General features: G+C 43.4%; 1 protein-coding gene and 1 non-coding gene across 2 annotated transcripts in view; both read right to left on the reverse strand.

Moving 5' to 3' along the window:
* LOC133521644 (hemocytin) overlaps positions 1-19823 on the reverse strand; it is a 98352-nt gene that overhangs the window by 11219 nt on the left and 67310 nt on the right. Inside the window, exons 63-75 of the mRNA XM_061856726.1 lie at positions 19267-19416; positions 16745-16906; positions 16025-16185; positions 14847-14976; positions 11953-12039; positions 11719-11878; positions 7103-7210; positions 6162-6377; positions 5191-5288; positions 4475-4678; positions 1148-1267; positions 455-613; positions 19-165 (exon numbers count right to left, since the gene is read on the reverse strand). Coding sequence (XP_061712710.1) covers positions 19-165; positions 455-613; positions 1148-1267; positions 4475-4678; positions 5191-5288; positions 6162-6377; positions 7103-7210; positions 11719-11878; positions 11953-12039; positions 14847-14976; positions 16025-16185; positions 16745-16906; positions 19267-19416 — 1902 coding nt within the window. The remainder of the gene's footprint in view (positions 1-18; positions 166-454; positions 614-1147; positions 1268-4474; positions 4679-5190; positions 5289-6161; positions 6378-7102; positions 7211-11718; positions 11879-11952; positions 12040-14846; positions 14977-16024; positions 16186-16744; positions 16907-19266; positions 19417-19823) is intronic.
* Trnaa-ggc (transfer RNA alanine (anticodon GGC)) lies at positions 18420-18491 on the reverse strand. The gene has a single exon. It is a non-coding gene; the product is annotated as a tRNA-Ala (tRNA).

A 19823-nucleotide genomic window follows, 5' to 3' on the forward strand; every position in this document is an offset into this window, starting at 1 on the left:
GTATCTATATGGACATACCTGATAAATGTCATTTCCTACGCGGCAAGCAACAGGCTCCTGTGTCTTGCAGCACTTGCCCGCCGGTTTTTCCTCTTTCAACACGAACTGCTTCCTCAAGGCCACGGGTACTTCTGGGCAGGTCTCGTTTGACGTTTGGACTTGCAGCTGGAAGATGAAAGGCTGCTCTAAAAAGTGTCACCCCTTGGTGTAAGGTAACTGGTAAAATAGTACAATGTTTAAACTTTGCGGGAATTTAACGACAACGTTTGATAGTATTGCTATTGCCATTTCCCACATCCAACAGTGGCACGTAATGCCAATTGGTCTTTTAATTCCAATACTCACAAGTTACTGGCTTGTATTTGATATAATATATTTATATTGCAACAAAATGGAATGACCAATTCTAAGATCTGGCTATGACATCGACATGGCATAGATAGGTAATACTTACGTTGCCGTCATCCAACACACAAGTATAGTTAGTACACAGGTCCGGTGACTGCCACGTCGTACCAATAGGCCTTTCAACTCCAGTACAAACACAAGCTACTGGCTTGCATTTGCCACAACACTGCCCGCTTGAGGGTTCGGCGGGGAAGTACTTCCAACCCTGGGAGAGACACATTGTGGGTTTAACATTGGATTTTGCAAAAAAAAAAAACTTTAAAAATAAGATTACAATTCTCCGCAGTGGCTTATGAAAATTGCCGTCGACTTTTGAGTCAGTCAACAACAAAATACGTTCAGAATCAAACGCGCGCGAAATAAACGACTTACTTTTTCATCAATACAGTCAAGCCTAATGATTTTCACGCGAACAAAATTGCGGTACAGAAGACCTAGCAAAGAGGAAAATCTTTTACAGAAAACGAAACCAAACACTATTGTCTATCACTTGTCCATATTAGAGCGACATAAACAGATAGCGTTTCATCTCGTTTCTAGTTCTGCTGCGGCTAGTTCTTGATCAAACTTTAGTTTTGATCGTTAAACGTCTTGAATATTCTCACTGTGGTGCCGTGACCAGGATTACGACAACATTTAAACAATAAATACTCGTGTATAAAAATGTTTTACACTATAATCAATTCACTTGTATACAAAATACAAGACCTATCGGTTTGCAATGTTGAAAACGTCTTACCGGTTCGCAATCAGTAGGGCAGGTCTGCACGGTAGTGACCTTCTCTAACTTCCCGTCCTCCACTTGTACACATTGATAAGATTCACACACGTCGTGCGGGTTGGTCCAATTTTCACCCACCTATAGAACAAAAAATGTAAAATTAAAAAAAGTAACTAGTTTGAATTGCCAACAATGCCAACTAGAAGTCGATCTGTGGTTTTACATAGAAAGTTTTAGCATTTAATTTTAGCGTATAATTTTTTCCTTAAAATGATGTGATAGACTTGAACGCATTTTATACGGATTGGCGGGAACATATAAACGAAAGAGGAAGCTTAGTCGATAGGTACTCACTCTGTACACGGTGTCGCCGGCGCGACACGCCACCTGCGCGGCCACGGGGCAGCACGCGAACGGCACCGGGCGCGGCTCCAGCACGAACTGCTCGCCGGCGCCCAGCGGGGGGTAGTCGACAAGTACTCACTCTGTACACGGTGTCGCCGGCGCGACACGCCACCTGCGCGGCCACGGGGCAGCACGCGAACGGCACCGGGCGCGGCTCCAGCACGAACTGCTCGCCGGCGCCCAGCGGGGGGTAGTCGACAAGTACTCACTCTGTACACGGTGTCGCCGGCGCGACACGCCACCTGCGCGGCCACGGGGCAGCACGCGAACGGCACCGGGCGCGGCTCCAGCACGAACTGCTCGCCGGCGCCCAGCGGGGGGTAGTCGACAAGTACTCACTCTGTACACGGTGTCGCCGGCGCGACACGCCACCTGCGCGGCCACGGGGCAGCACGCGAACGGCACCGGGCGCGGCTCCAGCACGAACTGCTCGCCGGCGCCCAGCGGGGGGTAGTCGACAAGTACTCACTCTGTACACGGTGTCGCCGGCGCGACACGCCACCTGCGCGGCCACGGGGCAGCACGCGAACGGCACCGGGCGCGGCTCCAGCACGAACTGCTCGCCGGCGCCCAGCGGGGGGTAGTCGACAAGTACTCACTCTGTACACGGTGTCGCCGGCGCGACACGCCACCTGCGCGGCCACGGGGCAGCACGCGAACGGCACCGGGCGCGGCTCCAGCACGAACTGCTCGCCGGCGCCCAGCGGGGGGTAGTCGACAAGTACTCACTCTGTACACGGTGTCGCCGGCGCGACACGCCACCTGCGCGGCCACGGGGCAGCACGCGAACGGCACCGGGCGCGGCTCCAGCACGAACTGCTCGCCGGCGCCCAGCGGGGGGTAGTCGACAAGTACTCACTCTGTACACGGTGTCGCCGGCGCGACACGCCACCTGCGCGGCCACGGGGCAGCACGCGAACGGCACCGGGCGCGGCTCCAGCACGAACTGCTCGCCGGCGCCCAGCGGGGGGTAGTCGACAAGTACTCACTCTGTACACGGTGTCGCCGGCGCGACACGCCACCTGCGCGGCCACGGGGCAGCACGCGAACGGCACCGGGCGCGGCTCCAGCACGAACTGCTCGCCGGCGCCCAGCGGGGGGTAGTCGACAAGTACTCACTCTGTACACGGTGTCGCCGGCGCGACACGCCACCTGCGCGGCCACGGGGCAGCACGCGAACGGCACCGGGCGCGGCTCCAGCACGAACTGCTCGCCGGCGCCCAGCGGGGGGTAGTCGACAAGTACTCACTCTGTACACGGTGTCGCCGGCGCGACACGCCACCTGCGCGGCCACGGGGCAGCACGCGAACGGCACCGGGCGCGGCTCCAGCACGAACTGCTCGCCGGCGCCCAGCGGGGGGTAGTCGACAAGTACTCACTCTGTACACGGTGTCGCCGGCGCGACACGCCACCTGCGCGGCCACGGGGCAGCACGCGAACGGCACCGGGCGCGGCTCCAGCACGAACTGCTCGCCGGCGCCCAGCGGGGGGTAGTCGACAAGTACTCACTCTGTACACGGTGTCGCCGGCGCGACACGCCACCTGCGCGGCCACGGGGCAGCACGCGAACGGCACCGGGCGCGGCTCCAGCACGAACTGCTCGCCGGCGCCCAGCGGGGGGTAGTCGACAAGTACTCACTCTGTACACGGTGTCGCCGGCGCGACACGCCACCTGCGCGGCCACGGGGCAGCACGCGAACGGCACCGGGCGCGGCTCCAGCACGAACTGCTCGCCGGCGCCCAGCGGGGGGTAGTCGACAAGTACTCACTCTGTACACGGTGTCGCCGGCGCGACACGCCACCTGCGCGGCCACGGGGCAGCACGCGAACGGCACCGGGCGCGGCTCCAGCACGAACTGCTCGTCGGCGCCCAGCGGGGGGTAGTCGACAAGTACTCACTCTGTACACGGTGTCGCCGGCGCGACACGCCACCTGCGCGGCCACGGGGCAGCACGCGAACGGCACCGGGCGCGGCTCCAGCACGAACTGCTCGCCGGCGCCCAGCGGGGGGTAGTCGACAAGTACTCACTCTATACACGGTGTCGCCGGCGCGACACGCCACCTGCGCGGCCACGGGGCAGCACGCGAACGGCACCGGGCGCGGCTCCAGCACGAACTGCTCGCCGGCGCCCAGCGGGGGGTAGTCGACAAGTACTCACTCTGTACACGGTGTCGCCGGCGCGACACGCCACCTGCGCGGCCACGGGGCAGCACGCGAACGGCACCGGGCGCGGCTCCAGCACGAACTGCTCGCCGGCGCCCAGCGGGGGGTAGTCGACAAGTACTCACTCTGTACACGGTGTCGCCGGCGCGACACGCCACCTGCGCGGCCACGGGGCAGCACGCGAACGGCACCGGGCGCGGCTCCAGCACGAACTGCTCGCCGGCGCCCAGCGGGGGGTAGTCGACAAGTACTCACTCTGTACACGGTGTCGCCGGCGCGACACGCCACCTGCGCGGCCACGGGGCAGCACGCGAACGGCACCGGGCGCGGCTCCAGCACGAACTGCTCGCCGGCGCCCAGCGGGGGGTAGTCGACAAGTACTCACTCTGTACACGGTGTCGCCGGCGCGACACGCCACCTGCGCGGCCACGGGGCAGCACGCGAACGGCACCGGGCGCGGCTCCAGCACGAACTGCTCGCCGGCGCCCAGCGGGGGGTAGTCGACAAGTACTCACTCTGTACACGGTGTCGCCGGCGCGACACGCCACCTGCGCGGCCACGGGGCAGCACGCGAACGGCACCGGGCGCGGCTCCAGCACGAACTGCTCGCCGGCGCCCAGCGGGGGGGTAGTCGACAAGTACTCACTCTGTACACGGTGTCGCCGGCGCGACACGCCACCTGCGCGGCCACGGGGCAGCACGCGAACGGCACCGGGCGCGGCTCCAGCACGAACTGCTCGCCGGCGCCCAGCGGGGGGTAGTCGACAAGTACTCACTCTGTACACGGTGTCGCCGGCGCGACACGCCACCTGCGCGGCCACGGGGCAGCACGCGAACGGCACCGGGCGCGGCTCCAGCACGAACTGCTCGCCGGCGCCCAGCGCGGGGCACTCCGTCACGGCGCAGCGCGGCGCGGGGCCCGCGGGGGACGCCTCGCAGCGGCACGAGCGGCACGGGCCGTCGAGCCAGGCCGAGTCCAGCTGGAACAATCACGGTACATAGATACAGGTCGATTCACAGGAACTGGCACGAATGGAATCAACGAGAGAATGAAAATATGTAAATGCAGAGTGCAGTGAGAAGATTCTTGGATTTTATGCCTAAGTAGGTAAAAAGGGGGTTGAATTTTTTATACGGAAAAAGTCTCGGGTTGGGACAGTGGTACAACATAGAGGAAACTGAGGAAAGTAGTAATAAAAAAAGGCTCAATAAGCCATAGGTCAAATGCAATGTTAAATTGTGAATACCTTACGGCTACTGCCAAAGTAATATAAATTGGAAAACAACAACATATTTATTAACTAAGCTGCGGTAATTTCCAGCATTACCCTTTTTAATACTCTCTTGCATTCCATTTAGTTTACGAGTTAGACAAATAAGTACCTACATATTTGAAAATTATGGTGGACTTCACGACTTTCGGAACATTAAAAGAAAATATTTTAAAATCTCTATAGAAAGAATATTTATGAATGTGGAAACTTAAACTTACATCCTTCAGCATAGTTTGAGGTGTAGAACGTGCTTTTTCTCCGCCTTTGGGCGCTGCCTCCCACTCTAGAGTCACCAAGCATTTGTCCGCGGGCAATTCTGTGAAAAGATTATATATTAAAATTAACCCCAACCAATGGTTCTTTCGCCTCTAATCCACCCACTTTTTAATTATTTAATAACTTGAATTTGTAATTTCAAATACGTAAAAATGTTACCAATGACTTTTATAACATGCACCATAATCTTGCAATCATTCAATCGTTCATGTGCGTGATGTGAAAAGTATAAGGACAACATAGAGAAACCGCCAATTTAAAAAATTACGAACTAGATAGTAAACCTTCTCCTGTCAACACAAACTTGTTATTTATGGAGTGTGGAATCAAAAGGAGTGAAATTTCTTATGGTAAAACTGTTGCAAAAGTGTCCTGCTGTCAGCTATAAATAATAGTTCCAAATCTCTCCAGAGTAGCGCTAGAGTACTAAGAACCTAGGCGTTATTGACGGAATGAAGTGCGCTGTCTATGATTTGATTTTTTTTCAAGTTTTCTAGGTATTGTAGCGCCACCTAATTAAGGTTTTTTGATGTGGTTCATGGAGATTTCATTCCTTACCTCCTCCTACAATACTGTTATTGTTGCGCGATAAACGTTATAAAAAGAATGTTGCTCCACACTATATATACCTACTGAGACATCAATAGCATCCTGTACAAAACAATTTTAAAACACTTAAAAAATATGGCCCTTTTTCCACCGGAGCACTTAGGTACCACATTTATAATCCGGACAGCAACCGCCCGTGATGTTGACGACACGACGTGTGTGATGAGGTGGACACGTTATATTAGGCGTGGGGCACGTGTCCGGACGACACAGCAGTTGTGCTCTCGGACAACAGCCAGAATTGTCGATAATTCGTTGCATACCCCGAATGATCTTCTCGCTGTCGGTTGGGATGTGAACTTACCGCATTTATAATCTGGACAGCAACCACCCGTCACATTGACGACACGACGTGTGTGATGAGGTGGACACGTTATAGGCGTGGGGCACGTGTCCGGACGACACAGCAGTTGTGCTCTCGGACAACAGCCAGAATTGTCGATGATTCGTTGCATGCCCGGCATAATCTCGACCTCGCTGTCGGTTGGGATGTGCTCGCATTCGCTGGCCGGCTTACATTCTAAACAAAAATAGTATTTCGACCGGTGGTTTCAATATGTACCAAATTAAACTTATAAAAACGCAAATTAAAATATATATTTCATGGCGAATCGCGCAATAAGATATATCCGCAGTACTATTTACTTCAACGTAACCGAACCGAATTGAATTTCTTTTGTTTCGTTTCGTTCGATTTAAGACAAAAGAAATTCAACCATATTTCCTTCACTATTGATTTCAAATTCAATTGCCCATTTTTTGTACGGTGGGCCTTAAGAGGATAAGACTACAAATAAATTTATGTCAGATATTGTGCACGATTCATTGAGTAAGATATCTATTACAGCTACTGTACATGGATGAACCTGGACATAATATCTTCGATTTTGCCTTATGGTTGACTGGTAGAGAAGTTCTACATATAGTGGCATTAAGTCCGTCTGTTGTACTCTTTTCTATGTGCAATAAAGTTTAAAATAAATAAATAGATAAAACGTGTGAATCTAGCATGTGTTATGCAATAACGTCCAAATCATAAAACTTAAGTTCCCAATTTAGTTTCAGGGATAAATATCTACAACTTGGATCTTATCTACGGTACTATATATATAAAACCCCTGTTGTTTGTTCGTATTTGGATTGTATATGAGCAGTAAAATAAACAAGTAAGACGATTTTTACATAATTCTAAAGAGGGAAAAAATACGTTTCCATCTATTTCTTGTAGCTTATAAGACAACTTACCACAGGCAAATTCCTTGCATCCGTTGGCCGTGGTCTTCTGTTTAAGTATTTGGCCATATCCACATTCCATCTTCTTAGGCTCTACACACAATTTTTGCGGTTTTTGTACTGTAAAAAATATAACATTTTTAAAATACAGACACCGCTAGCGCGATGTAGCAATTGCTTCATCTGCTACAGCGCCATAACGGACCATCGTGTAAACTCACACCGCACAAGTACTCCGGACTAGCGATGAAAATTACAGAGAAAATCAATTTTTTTTTCGGGAATTTATCCAATTCAGTTTTTCCTGTTTTATTCAGAAAAATTGAAAAAGTCACACACAATGCCACTGATGAATGATGACAGTGTGAAATATATAAAATGTCAGAAACTAACACATTAGACGTGCAACCTTAACCTTTCTGTTTTAAATTCCCAATTAAATTCATATGGAAAAATCATTGATGTAAGTAAAAGGGGTAGATATGTGACGTTAATAGTTGACAAAACTAAAATCTGGTCCAGCACCCACTCATTTGCAAATACTACACACCATTATAATGTACATGTGCACAACGAGCAACAGGGATAACCAAATATAGTTAACAGTGCTGCGCAAGCGAGACCCCTATATTTTGCGTATTCCTCGAGGTGCAACAGAGAAAAACTAATAACATTATACAAATGTGTAGGCGAGACGTACATACTTCTTACATTGTCGTCTTAAACTGATATTAAGTCATTTCGATTTTTAAAAAATACAATGATTTGATATTACCTAATCTTAGACCGTCTCTCACTTCAAGCAAATATCTGAGCGAGCGAGTTACACTGAGATTAATATCAAATGATTGACTATCATATTTTTAAAGCATGAAATTGACCCTCGTTTTTAGGGTTCCGTAGCCAAATGGCAAAAAACGGAACCCTTATAGATTCGTCATGTCCGTCTGTCTGTCCGATTCTGTCACAGCCACTTTTTTCCGAAACTATAAGAGCTGTACTGTTCAAACTTAGTAAGTGGATGTATTCTATGAACCGCATTAAGATTTTCACACAAAAATAGAAAAAAAACAATAAATTTTGGGGGTTCCCCATACTTAGAACTGAAACTCAAAAAAACTTTTTTCATCAAACCCATACGTGTGGGGTATCTATGGATAGGTCTTCAAAAATGATATTGAGGTTTCTAATATCATTTTTTTCTAAAATGAATAGTTTGCGCGAGAGACACTTCCAAAGTGGTAAAATGTGTGTCCCCCCCCCCCGTAACTTCTAAAATAACAGAATGAAAAATCTAAAAAAAATATATGATATACATTGCCATGTAAACTTCCACCGAAAATTGGTTTGAACGAGATCTAGTAAGTAGTTTTTTTTTAATACGTCATGAAATTAAAAAAAAAATTTTTTTTTCAACATACCCATACATGTGGGGTATCTATGGATAGGTCTTCAAAAATGATATTAAGGTTTCTAATATCATTTTTTTCTAAACTGAATAGTTTGCGCGAGAGAACCTCCCAAAGTGAAAAAAAGTGTGTCCCCCCCCCCTGTAACTTCTAAAATAACAGAATGAAAAATCTAAAAAAAATATATGATATACATTGCCATGTAAACTTCCACCGAAAATTGGTTTGAACGAGATCTAGTAAGTAGTTTTTTTTTAATACGTCATGAAATTAAAAAAAAATTTTTTTTTTCAACATACCCATACATGTGGGGTATCTATGGATAGGTCTTCAAAAATGATATTAAGGTTTCTAATATCATTTTTTTCTAAACTGAATAGTTTGCGCGAGAGAACCTCCCAAAGTGAAAAAAAGTGTGTCCCCCCCCCCTGTAACTTCTAAAATAACAGAATGAAAAATCTAAAAAAATATATGATATACATTACGATGCAAACTTCTAACGAAAATTGGTTTGAACGAGATCTAGTGAGTAGTTTTTTTAATACGTCATAAAATTAAAAAAATTTTTTTTTTCGTCAAACCCATACGTGTGGGGTAGCTATGGATAGGTCTTCAAAAATGATATGTAGGTTCCTAATATATTTTTTTTCTAAAGTGAATAGTTTGCGCGAGAGACACTACCAAAGTGGTAAAATGTGTGTCCAAAGTGGTAAAATGTTGAACGAGATCTAGTAGTTTAAGTAGTTTTTTTTTAATACGTCATAAAGGAACCCTTCTTGGGCGAGTCCGACTCGCACTTGGCCGCTTTTTTACTTCTGAAACCCTGGTTGACTATTCACTATGATCAACTAACGTGTCGCCTCGAGAAAACCAGTATAACGATATGATCTCAGTTGATAGGGATCTCGAGGTTTCACTTCTGATGGTTTTTCGGAAAAGACAAGTACGCTTGACAAGAGATAATGTAATCACTGGTAATTCGTAGTTACTCCTGGTATTTATATATTCCAATCGTTCACCGAGCGCACGACTCAAGATAACCAATATAAAAGTGTGAACCTTGTTTATTCATAGTTACGATACGTATACGGATTCACTTATATTGGACAAGTTGTAAGTCATGGGAATAAGCGCCTTCAACGGCGGTCTTTATACAAACAGCGGTCAGGAAACAAATATTTATAAAATATATACGAAATTAAAATAAATAGGCACTTTATTTATTTTATGGAAAACAATTTTTTTTTTCGCTAACACAAATAAAATATGTAAAACTGTATGTATTTTATATGTAAAACCGATAGTTTATCTATACAATTAAAAAAAATATGCGGAGAGGGCGGTATAAAAAGGAAAATTATAATGTATGGAGAAAAAAAAAATTGTATCAAAAACGAAACCGAGCATCATTTTTAATTTTCACAATTCAATCGCTAGGCATTTCCACAGCTGCAGCTCGTTTTAAAATAGAAATAAGTGAAAGTTTTTTCTCTAAACATTATAGTTTTCATTTTTTTAACGTTAATACTCATTTTGAAGTTATATTTTTTTTAATCATTCCCTATCGAAGGCGAAATTAGCAATGTCCCACTTTTCTCGATTTGAGACGGCAGCGTGCCCTTACATTAGAATGTTCAATTTAAAGTATTCGTTCTGATTTTCATCGTTTTCATTTTCATCACCTTAGTTGCTCTACAAAGAGGACAAATTAAAACAAATACTCAAACGGTAAATACGTAGTTAGGGAGTTTCGTTCTGTTTATAATCAGCAGTTCCACTACACTAATTGCCAGTTTTTGGATGAAAATGCTTAATTTGTAAACAAAAACCACAAAAATCACTATATGTGTACCTATAAGACTTTAAGTGTTCCCTCAATTCTTCATGGATTCCATCATTAGAACTTTGAACCCGGGACGGGACCATCGGCTTTATAGGCAGGGTCACTGCCCACTAGGCCAGACCAGGCCATATTATTTATTTCTTTTGTTTATGATAAAAGGTTAAATTTGATTGATCTAATATCTGTTCTAAATATTTTTACACAGTTTTCAACATACATAAATACATCTTAAAACTACACTATAACTCGCATATTAAAATTGTAAATCGAGCTCTCGTTAAAAATGTTGTCCATAGTTTTCCTATTGTTGTACAAGTACTATTTAGTAATTTTTGATGGACTATTCCCGATATTTGGATTTCAAGTTAATGCAAGATATTGTTTTAACAATACTATCAGAAAAACTGAATTTTTGGTTAACAACCGGTTATTCGTATATTAAAATAAAAACCGGTTACATTCTATAGTTTCAAGGAATAGGAGCACATGATTTAAAAAGTTGCATTATTTATAAAAAAAATTGCTGACTCTACAATGCATGAAGTGGGCAGGCCTACTTGACACTCGGATAAACGTGTTACTCACATGGGTAATGCATTATTTAGCTGTCGCGCTCACTCAATAACAAGGAAATTTTTAATTTTATTTAGAAAAAAATATGTTTTCAAATGTTATAACAGTACTTACGAATGAAAAGTGATACCGTGAGCTTTGTTTTTGTACTTGGAGCTATTGAAGCACTGGAAAAAGGCGCAACACGGCATTCTTTGGCAATATTTTATCGAATTTGATGATAATGTTGACACTTCAGCGTCACCCGTACGACTAATTCAATATAGGTCCCGGAACCTATATTTTGTGGCTCACGATCGAGCGCCTGGTACCTCATCTACCCCTATTACGTACATCAATGGGAAAAATACAGAAGTTAAAAAAAACTTTTTTTTGGCTTTATCCGTTTTTTTTCGGAAGTATTGTAACTGAAATTTGCATTATTTTTCGAAAGAAACTTGAAAAACACGAGTCGTTTGGAAATTTTCCCGTGTTTTTCCGGATTTTTTTCATCGCAACTCCGGACAGCAACCTCTAGGGCGTGGTGTGGGTATATTCCTTCGTCGAGACACCGTTAGCGCGATCTAGCTAGATACCGTGTCATCTGCTAAAGCGCCATCTAGCGGAATATTGGGTAAACTAACCGCACAAGTACTCCCGACAGCTAGCTCTAGACGTGATGAGAAGTTTGTTCCCGCACGAAGCGAACTTTGACACAACGAGCTTACTAGTTGTATAGCTCCCACGTCGACTCACCGTTAGCGCGATCTAGACACCGTGTCATCCACTAAAGCGCCATCTAGCGGAATATAGGGTAAACTCACCGCACAAGTACTCCGGGCAGCAAGCGCCAGGTCGAGGTGTAGTGAGAAGTTCTTCGCCTTGCGCGCACACGGGCACGGAGCACGTCATTTTCGTGCAAGACACGTGCGCGACGCGTTCGCCCTCCAGCTTGCTGCATGTGCATTTGCTGCATGCGTCTTCCTGAAATTGCAAATTAATTAAAAGATTTGTATATTTAGAAAAAAAAACATTTTTTATTATTGTTGTTTACTTACTTGCCACTCGTCTCCCGCGTAGTGTTCCTTATTGGCATCGCAAGGGAAACATTTCTGTGGCTCTATACAGCTGTTCTCTACTCGAACCTGATAAAACCAGTACCGAAATTAGTTTAAATCCAGATACTTCTAGTAGGTATAAAATCATGTCCAAGTCTATTAAAGTGGCGACGACCGCTTCTCCATATAAACGTTGTCCTCATTTTACCTCATTGGACATTATGGAAAACATTTTTACATAACTTAATGTATAACAATACAGCTATGCTCCTTCGTGTGATTTGTTTTATGAGATTATGAAAGTCTTAAAGGGAATCTAACTTGGAAAGAAAGGTTTATGTTTGTCACAGAAGCCACTGTCTACAGGTTTAGTATCACATGTCACGGGGATATTTTTTTACTCATGGTAGTCTATCTACGCATAGCTGCCCAACTAGCAAAAACACGCTTAGAATAGTCTCAAGACTACAATTTTTTCGCTCTTATATTGATCTTATAATATCATCGTAGGTATAAGCCCGGATTTGGGCACAAATTATAAGCGTATTTATTTTGATATCGTTCTAATATCAGTCTAATTGAATGCTGCTTGCATTTACAGTAATCTTTCCAAAACTTATTTAAGCTACCTTAGGCTAATATCGCTTTTACGTAAGTATCTTGTAAGCCTACATAGGCTTATATTGGTCCAACGTTAGAATCTTATGAGCCTAAATAAGCTTATTTAGATTTTTTGTAAGGTCACACAGAGAGTTGAAACATTCTATTTGTGAAGTATAAGTGTACGAGTGAAAATAAATGCAGCAGCGTGACATAAATATGTTAGTGTAAGTATTTATCTAACTGTTTATGAATTATGTTTAAATATAATAACGTGCTCGTTATCATCGTGTGTGTTTATGTTTTACGGTATGTAATCACGTGGGAAAATATTATTTACTGTAAAGTAGACCCTGTTTTCCACTTCAAACTTCATGCGCCTGATCAAATATGGTATTTGTATCCGTTTATAATTATTTTATTTCTTTATTTGTACTGATAGTCAGCCATAGCTGTAGGTGTATTTTTAAAGCGCACTATTAGACTATTTTAAGATTATTTACACTAAATTCTGCATTCAGAATACAAATGATATGGCCATGTTGAATTAATTAGGGTTCCTTGGTTTACTTACTAAAACCCTAAATACATTTGTTTATCCTTACTAGATCACTTGACACATACTAATAAACTAAATGTTTTTTTTATTTAAGTGACAAGATTGGTGATGCAAAATGGTTGTATTTATGGATATAGACCATTACTTGATGAAGAAAGACTTCCGCATGTTAAAACAATTAACATGGCCTTGGGAAGAAACACAATATACAAGTCTTGTTATTAAGCTATTATGCCAATACATTCCAGGAGACAACTCATTAATTTGCACAATCTCTTTGTTTGTGTTAAGCAGTGTCCTTGCGTCCTTTGGTAGAACATTATTTAGTCTTCTGTTTAAAATAATTAGCAAATAAATAGCATGAGGGATATTAAATTTTAACGCCCATTTTTGTAATTCACTTTTTAAGGCAAAATCTTTCTCATAATCTGTTTCGTCATCGGTCGAAGATTCTTTTTCACTAAAATCATTAATTTCACATACTGAAACATTGTCCTCAACCTCTACATCTTTCATGCAAGCAGAACCTACAGAACCCTCACTAATATTTTCACCAACACTACCTTGTCTTGGCAGGAGCTGTGTATGTATTTGATTTACTTATGATTTTTTTGTACTTCTGAATTTTCTGCCGATAACCATCACTTCTCGAACGTTTTTTCCAGTTGTCGTAATCCATACCTATTTAAAATTACACTCTTACTTTAAATTACAAAAAAAAATAATTAAATAATTAAATATCATACTTACAAGTGTTCCCAAAATCGATTTAAGATCAAACGATCTTATATTGATCTTGTCTTTTGTGATATAAGTATCTTTATCCTATATCACTCTAATATCTTACTAAAGTGCTGCTGTTGATCTTATTATGCTTGTTTATAGCTTTAATTAAGATCAGAAAAGTACGTACTTGCAGTGTTCTTATGCTATGTTGACATTAGTCAAGTTCAATGAGACTTCGTAAATGTTATTGTAGGACCAAGAGGCTTATAATAGTATAATACTATGTTGATATTAGTCTTACATTCTTACAATAGCATATATAAAGTCTAATATAAAATCAAATGAACTTAGAGAAAGGGGATATAAGACCAGGCACTCTCAAGTTCAATAAGACTTCGTAAATGTTATTGTAGGACCAAGAGGCTTATAATAGTATTATACTATGTTGATATTAGTCTTACATTCTTACAATAGCATTTATAAAGTCTAATATAAAATCAAATGAACTTAGAGAAAGGGGATATAAGACTAGGTACTCTCAAGTTCAATGAGACTTCGTAAATGTTATTGTAGGACCAAGAGGCTTATAATAGTATTATACTATGTTGATATTAGTCTTACATTCTTACAATAGCATTTATAAAGTCTAATATAAAATCAAATGTACTTAGAGAAAGGGGATATAAGACCAGGCACTCTCAAGTTCAATGAGACTTCGTAAATGTTCTTGTAAGAGCAAGAGGTTTATAATAGTATTATAAAATGCTCTTATATACATATATAAGACTAGGTAATAAGACTGACCTTACTAAAGCCGGTACTAGCTTGTCTAAGACTAATATAAGAGTGATGATATGTTCCAAAACAATAATAAGAGCTCTATAAGCTCATCAGTTTTATAAAGTGCGCAACCTGAGACTCTTTTGCTAGTTGGGTGTTACATGAAGCACGTTACTGGATAAGCTCCAATCAACTTTACTAGAAGAGTACTTATACTCGTCCAAATTACCTTTCCTTCTGGACAGAAGCAGCCCTCCATTGGTTTCTTGTCGCATTTCATGGGGTCCTTTTCTAACTCATCGTGGTTCTCGCAGGTCCTCTCACAGTCTACGCAGGGACGGTACACGAATGGTGCTTGGCTGTAAAACCAATTCATTTTAAAGTTATCCCTAGTTACTAGAAGCTCTTGCGAACCCCAATAAATCAGCCATTTTGAAATATTCCCTAAAGCAAAAAAAATACATAATCTAACAAAATCGGTTGGGAGATGAGATCTGTTGAGAACAACAGCCAGGTAATCGAAAGCATTTTTGCCGTAGCTAAAGCGGAGACGTTTCGTTTAGATGCGCTTGGTAAATAATAATTACAAAGTAAAGCGTTTAAGGCCAAATCTAAATACACTTAAAACGACCAAAGCACTGGATTAACGCCCCGGCCATTACGGAGTCGGCAGCGGCGAGCGGCGAGCATAGGTTGGAGCAAGACGCAGCGATCCGACCTTTCGTTCCCACTTATGGCCGCCGCTCGCCGCTGCCGCCGCCGCGCGAAGTCGTAGCCGGGCCGTATGTGCTACCAGTGGGGCGACACTCCTACTTTCGGCTTTTCCCGGCTCGGCACCATTCGCCTCAGCATTGCTCCGAGCACTTATTAGGGTTGGCACAACTTGACGTCCCTATACGTGTACGACCACAGATAAGATAATGACTTTAATTTTGACAACCCTAAATGGCCGAAAGGGATAGTGCCGTACATTAGAAAGGGACAGCATAATTAGTCCCTGAATCGCTGTCAAATTTCGGTTTTGTAGGAAGTGTCATTTCTGAACGGTAGTGCTATTATTTATTCTGTGGAAGGATACCTGCTTCTTAGATAAACGGTGATCCAAATTCAATATTGGTAAATATAATGTTAGATATAATATAAGATTGTATTTTGAGTATGTTCCCTGATACAAATATTTCATCAGTGTCACAGTTCTCTGACCAGTTTTGAACCTTGTTGCAATTAGATAAGACCCAAGGACTGGTCAGCTAAGTATGTTGCTGTTAGTAGGTACCTACATCTTACATAGTAGATCAAGGAAGAATGTTGAGTGCCACCGTTCGCCAACAAACTGTCAAGCAGTTTGGCAAAAAATATGTTAAATGAATATTGCTGTGTATTTCTTATTAAATAAAAAAAACTTACCAAGTACTAGGACAAAGTGTGCCTCTCCAGTCGAGACAAACGCCCTGTCTTCGACAGGCGCTGGCATAGTTCTCCAGTGTCGAACATAGGTCTGTGGCATTATCGCAGATGTCCTTCTCGCATGCTTCTAAGAACGGCTGTGGGTCCACTAATGCATGACACTGTAGAGGAAAGGTTTTACTGGTATACTTGCCATCAGATATATCGGAGTGGTTGAAGTATTCACAAAAATATCCAATCACAACCTGTTATCAAGACGTAAGACGTTCAGATATATTTAAACACGTTTTGTCACGTCACGTTAGCCTCAGAAAAAAACTTAATGTATACAAGACATTAAGAACATACAAGATAATAACAAAATATGGAGTCTTCAACCCAGAAAATTTCATGCTTACCTCGGTTCCTAATTCCCCCACTTTTTCCTAATGTTGTCTGTATTTCTATTTTTCCCGAGTAGGGTGCCACAGTCTAGCGACAGCTTGCGAAGTTTGCGCAATTAGCTTAGACTGACATAACGTTCCAATGGGTAACCATCTGAGGGTGGCGTCTGGACTTACCGCCATCATCGAGAAATAGTATTTATCTGCCTCTCTATCGCTCGAATATGCAAAATGGATAGAGATGAAATAAGAAATGTTTCGATGTTTGGTAGGCCATCCGTCACCGATGGATCTAGGGTAGCCAGAACTGTCAGGTTAGTTTGATGCGCTAACTTACCTGTCCAAACTTTTCCTTGTCGAACAGGTTGTAACAGACGTTCTGGTCGGCTGGTGGCGGTACACACTCGGGTTCTGGCGGCGGTGGCTGGTCGCACTGGTCTTGTGGTGACATGCCCAGGGTAGAAAGGGCGGTTGGGGTGGCTTGCCAACTCTTGCCGTACTGGAAATTAAGATAGATTTAGAAAAATAGAAGTGGAATGACAATCACTTAGTCAAAATTCTTTATTCTTAATGTACCGAAGGAGAGAAACGTTGATTTCCCCTAAGTTAATCTGCCACCTTATCTGCGGTGACGATCGGAGTTAATGTAGATTATAGCACTTCGCAATTTAAGCAGACTCCTTCGGTCTTTATTGATATTGATAATTTGACTTTGACACTCGCCGATAAGCGGCGGGCCGTATGCTTGTTTGCCACCGATGTAGTATAAAAAAAGCAAGGCTCCTGCCCTATGCACGCACTATACTCACCAGTTCAATATCTCCTATATGAGTACTGTTGCTGAGTGACTAATGACTCCTGGGAACCAGCGTAGACACTACACAGGCCCTCTGTAGCATTGGCGAACACATGGGAAGGAACGCAGATGCCTAACTCCATCTTGGCTGTCTACACGACCCCTAAGTCTAGTCTGCCACGTTGTGGCCTCAAATTCAGCCGATACTTTGACATTAACACCTTAAGCCAATATGCTCCTGTTTTACCTCCTACAGTATACATACAAGTTTTCTACATTTATCCAACTACATTACATTAATCTGGCGCAGCTGCTGAATGTAAATAAATATTGTTGGTCTCGGTTAGCGACGTGATTATGATAGGATAAATAAATAAATAATAATAAATAAATATTATGGGACATTATTACACAAATTGACTAAGTCCCACAGTAAGCTTAATAAGGCTTGTGTTGAGGGTACTTAGACAATGATATATATAATATATAAATATTTATAAATACGTAAATACATAGAAAACACCCATGACTCGCGAACAAATATCCACGCTCATCACACGAATAAATGCCCTTACCAGGATTTGAGCCCGGGACCATTGGCTTCGAAGGCAGGGTCACTACCCACTAGGCCACACTGGTCATGGTGGTGGTCGGAGGCTAAACTCAAGCACGCTAAGTACAGTGCCCTGGAAAGTACGGTTTGGTCCCAATTGCAGTGGAGACTGCGAGACCCTGGGGAACAGAGGCGGCTAAGGCTTTTGCAAAAGAACTTGGTCGCCGACTTAGGGATGATCCACGCCCCGGGTCGTATCTGGTGCAGGGGATTTCATTGGCTATACAACGTGGAAACGCTGCTAGCGTAATAAGAACTTTTGAACCGCATGCGTTTCGGGGTGGTCCTTTTTAAATGAAATTACTATGTATTAAAAATGACGAACATTCGTGTGCAATGACGACGCCTGTTGCTGATTAATGGTTTTACTCTCCTGACGAAGCCTGCGTTGCGGCTCATCTAATATCAAAAGTTTGATATGATTTCTCGAGTAGTGGTGCTAGCTGGACTAGCCTATCTCTCCTCAGTCTAAATAAGCGCTAGTTGAAGAGTTGCGAAAACCTGCTTGACTACAATACATATACGATGCAATATTCTACTTACTATAAATTGTATATACAGATGTCCATAACAATGAAAAAAAAAATCAACGATGATCAATTCTGGCCAACGTGGGACTCGAACCCACATCTTTGGATTGCCGGTACAATGCGTTACCAATTCCACCAGCTGGCCATCCGTCATTCATCGCGAATTCTACCTTCGGAAGGTGGAGGTAAGGAAATAAATCTCCATGTACCAAAAAGTGTCATCAAAAAACCATAAATAGGTGGCGCTACAATACCTAAAATAATTGAAAAAAAATCGAATCATAGACAGCGCACTTCACTCCGATAATAGCGCCTAGGTTCTTAGCTACTCTAGCGCTACTCTGGAGAGATTTGGAACTATTATTTATAGCTGACAGCTGGACACTTTTGCAACAGTTCTACCATAAGAGATGTCACTCCTCTTAATTCCACACTCCATAAATTCAACCATTACAACTGTGACAACGTCACTAGCGACATCTGCACTTTAAGGTTTACATAACCTAACCTACCATAAGTAAGGTTAGGTTAGGTTTCATTGTGATTGACATCTGTATATACAATTTATATGTGGTACAGTCAGCTGCAAAAATATGTATCGAGAGAATCGCCTCATAAATATTGTACTACGCTCTTATTACACTGGAATAAGATGCTATGGGACATATTTTTGAGGTTTTCCCGAGGGTATACAGTATGGGGTTCTTCAAAAAAGGAGTGTACAGATTTTTAAAGGGTCGGCAACGCGCATGTAACAACTCTGGAGTTGCAGGCGTCCATAGGCTACGGTGACTGCTTACCGGCGGGCCGTATGCTTGTTTGCCACCGACGTGGTATTAAAAAAAACACCCATATTTTTACACTTGACTGTACGTTCCACAATAAAAAGGAAAATAAATATTTACGTTAATTCTACTTACTAGTTCAAAGTCTCCTGTGAGAGTCCCATTGCTAGTGACTAATGCCTCCTGGTAGCCGGCGCAGACACCGCACAGGCCCTCCGTGGCGTTCGCGTACACGTGTGAAGGAACGCGGATGCCAAACTCCATCTTGGCGTTCAGCACCGTTAGCTAAAAAAAGTCTTCTTTTACTACTGCTTATTGAAGTTTTTTTAGCTTTTTTTTTCTATTGAGAAACACCACAATTTAATCTTTTCGCTGCCACTGACTTGATATAAAGTCAGTACATTTCGTGCCCCACACGCCACGACTTCATATCAAGTTGTGGTTTTGGTCACGTTTGTATACGTGCAATTTTTGACGTGGCGTTGATGACACTTTTTACTTCATTGACGTGGCGGCGAAAAGGTTAAAAACAAGAAATATTTTATTCGTAAACACAAAAACACAGGAGAAAATATACATAGAAAGACCCATGAAATGTCCTCATCTTCTAGCGACTTCTAGCGCTGTTCTTCTTCTTTTTTTTTTTTCTTTTTCTTTTTCTTCTTTTAAGATTTGAGTGCTTGGAGTACCCA

Source organism: Cydia pomonella, chromosome 9 (genome assembly GCF_033807575.1).
Source record: "Cydia pomonella isolate Wapato2018A chromosome 9, ilCydPomo1, whole genome shotgun sequence".
Lineage (NCBI taxonomy): Eukaryota > Metazoa > Arthropoda > Insecta > Lepidoptera > Tortricidae > Cydia > Cydia pomonella.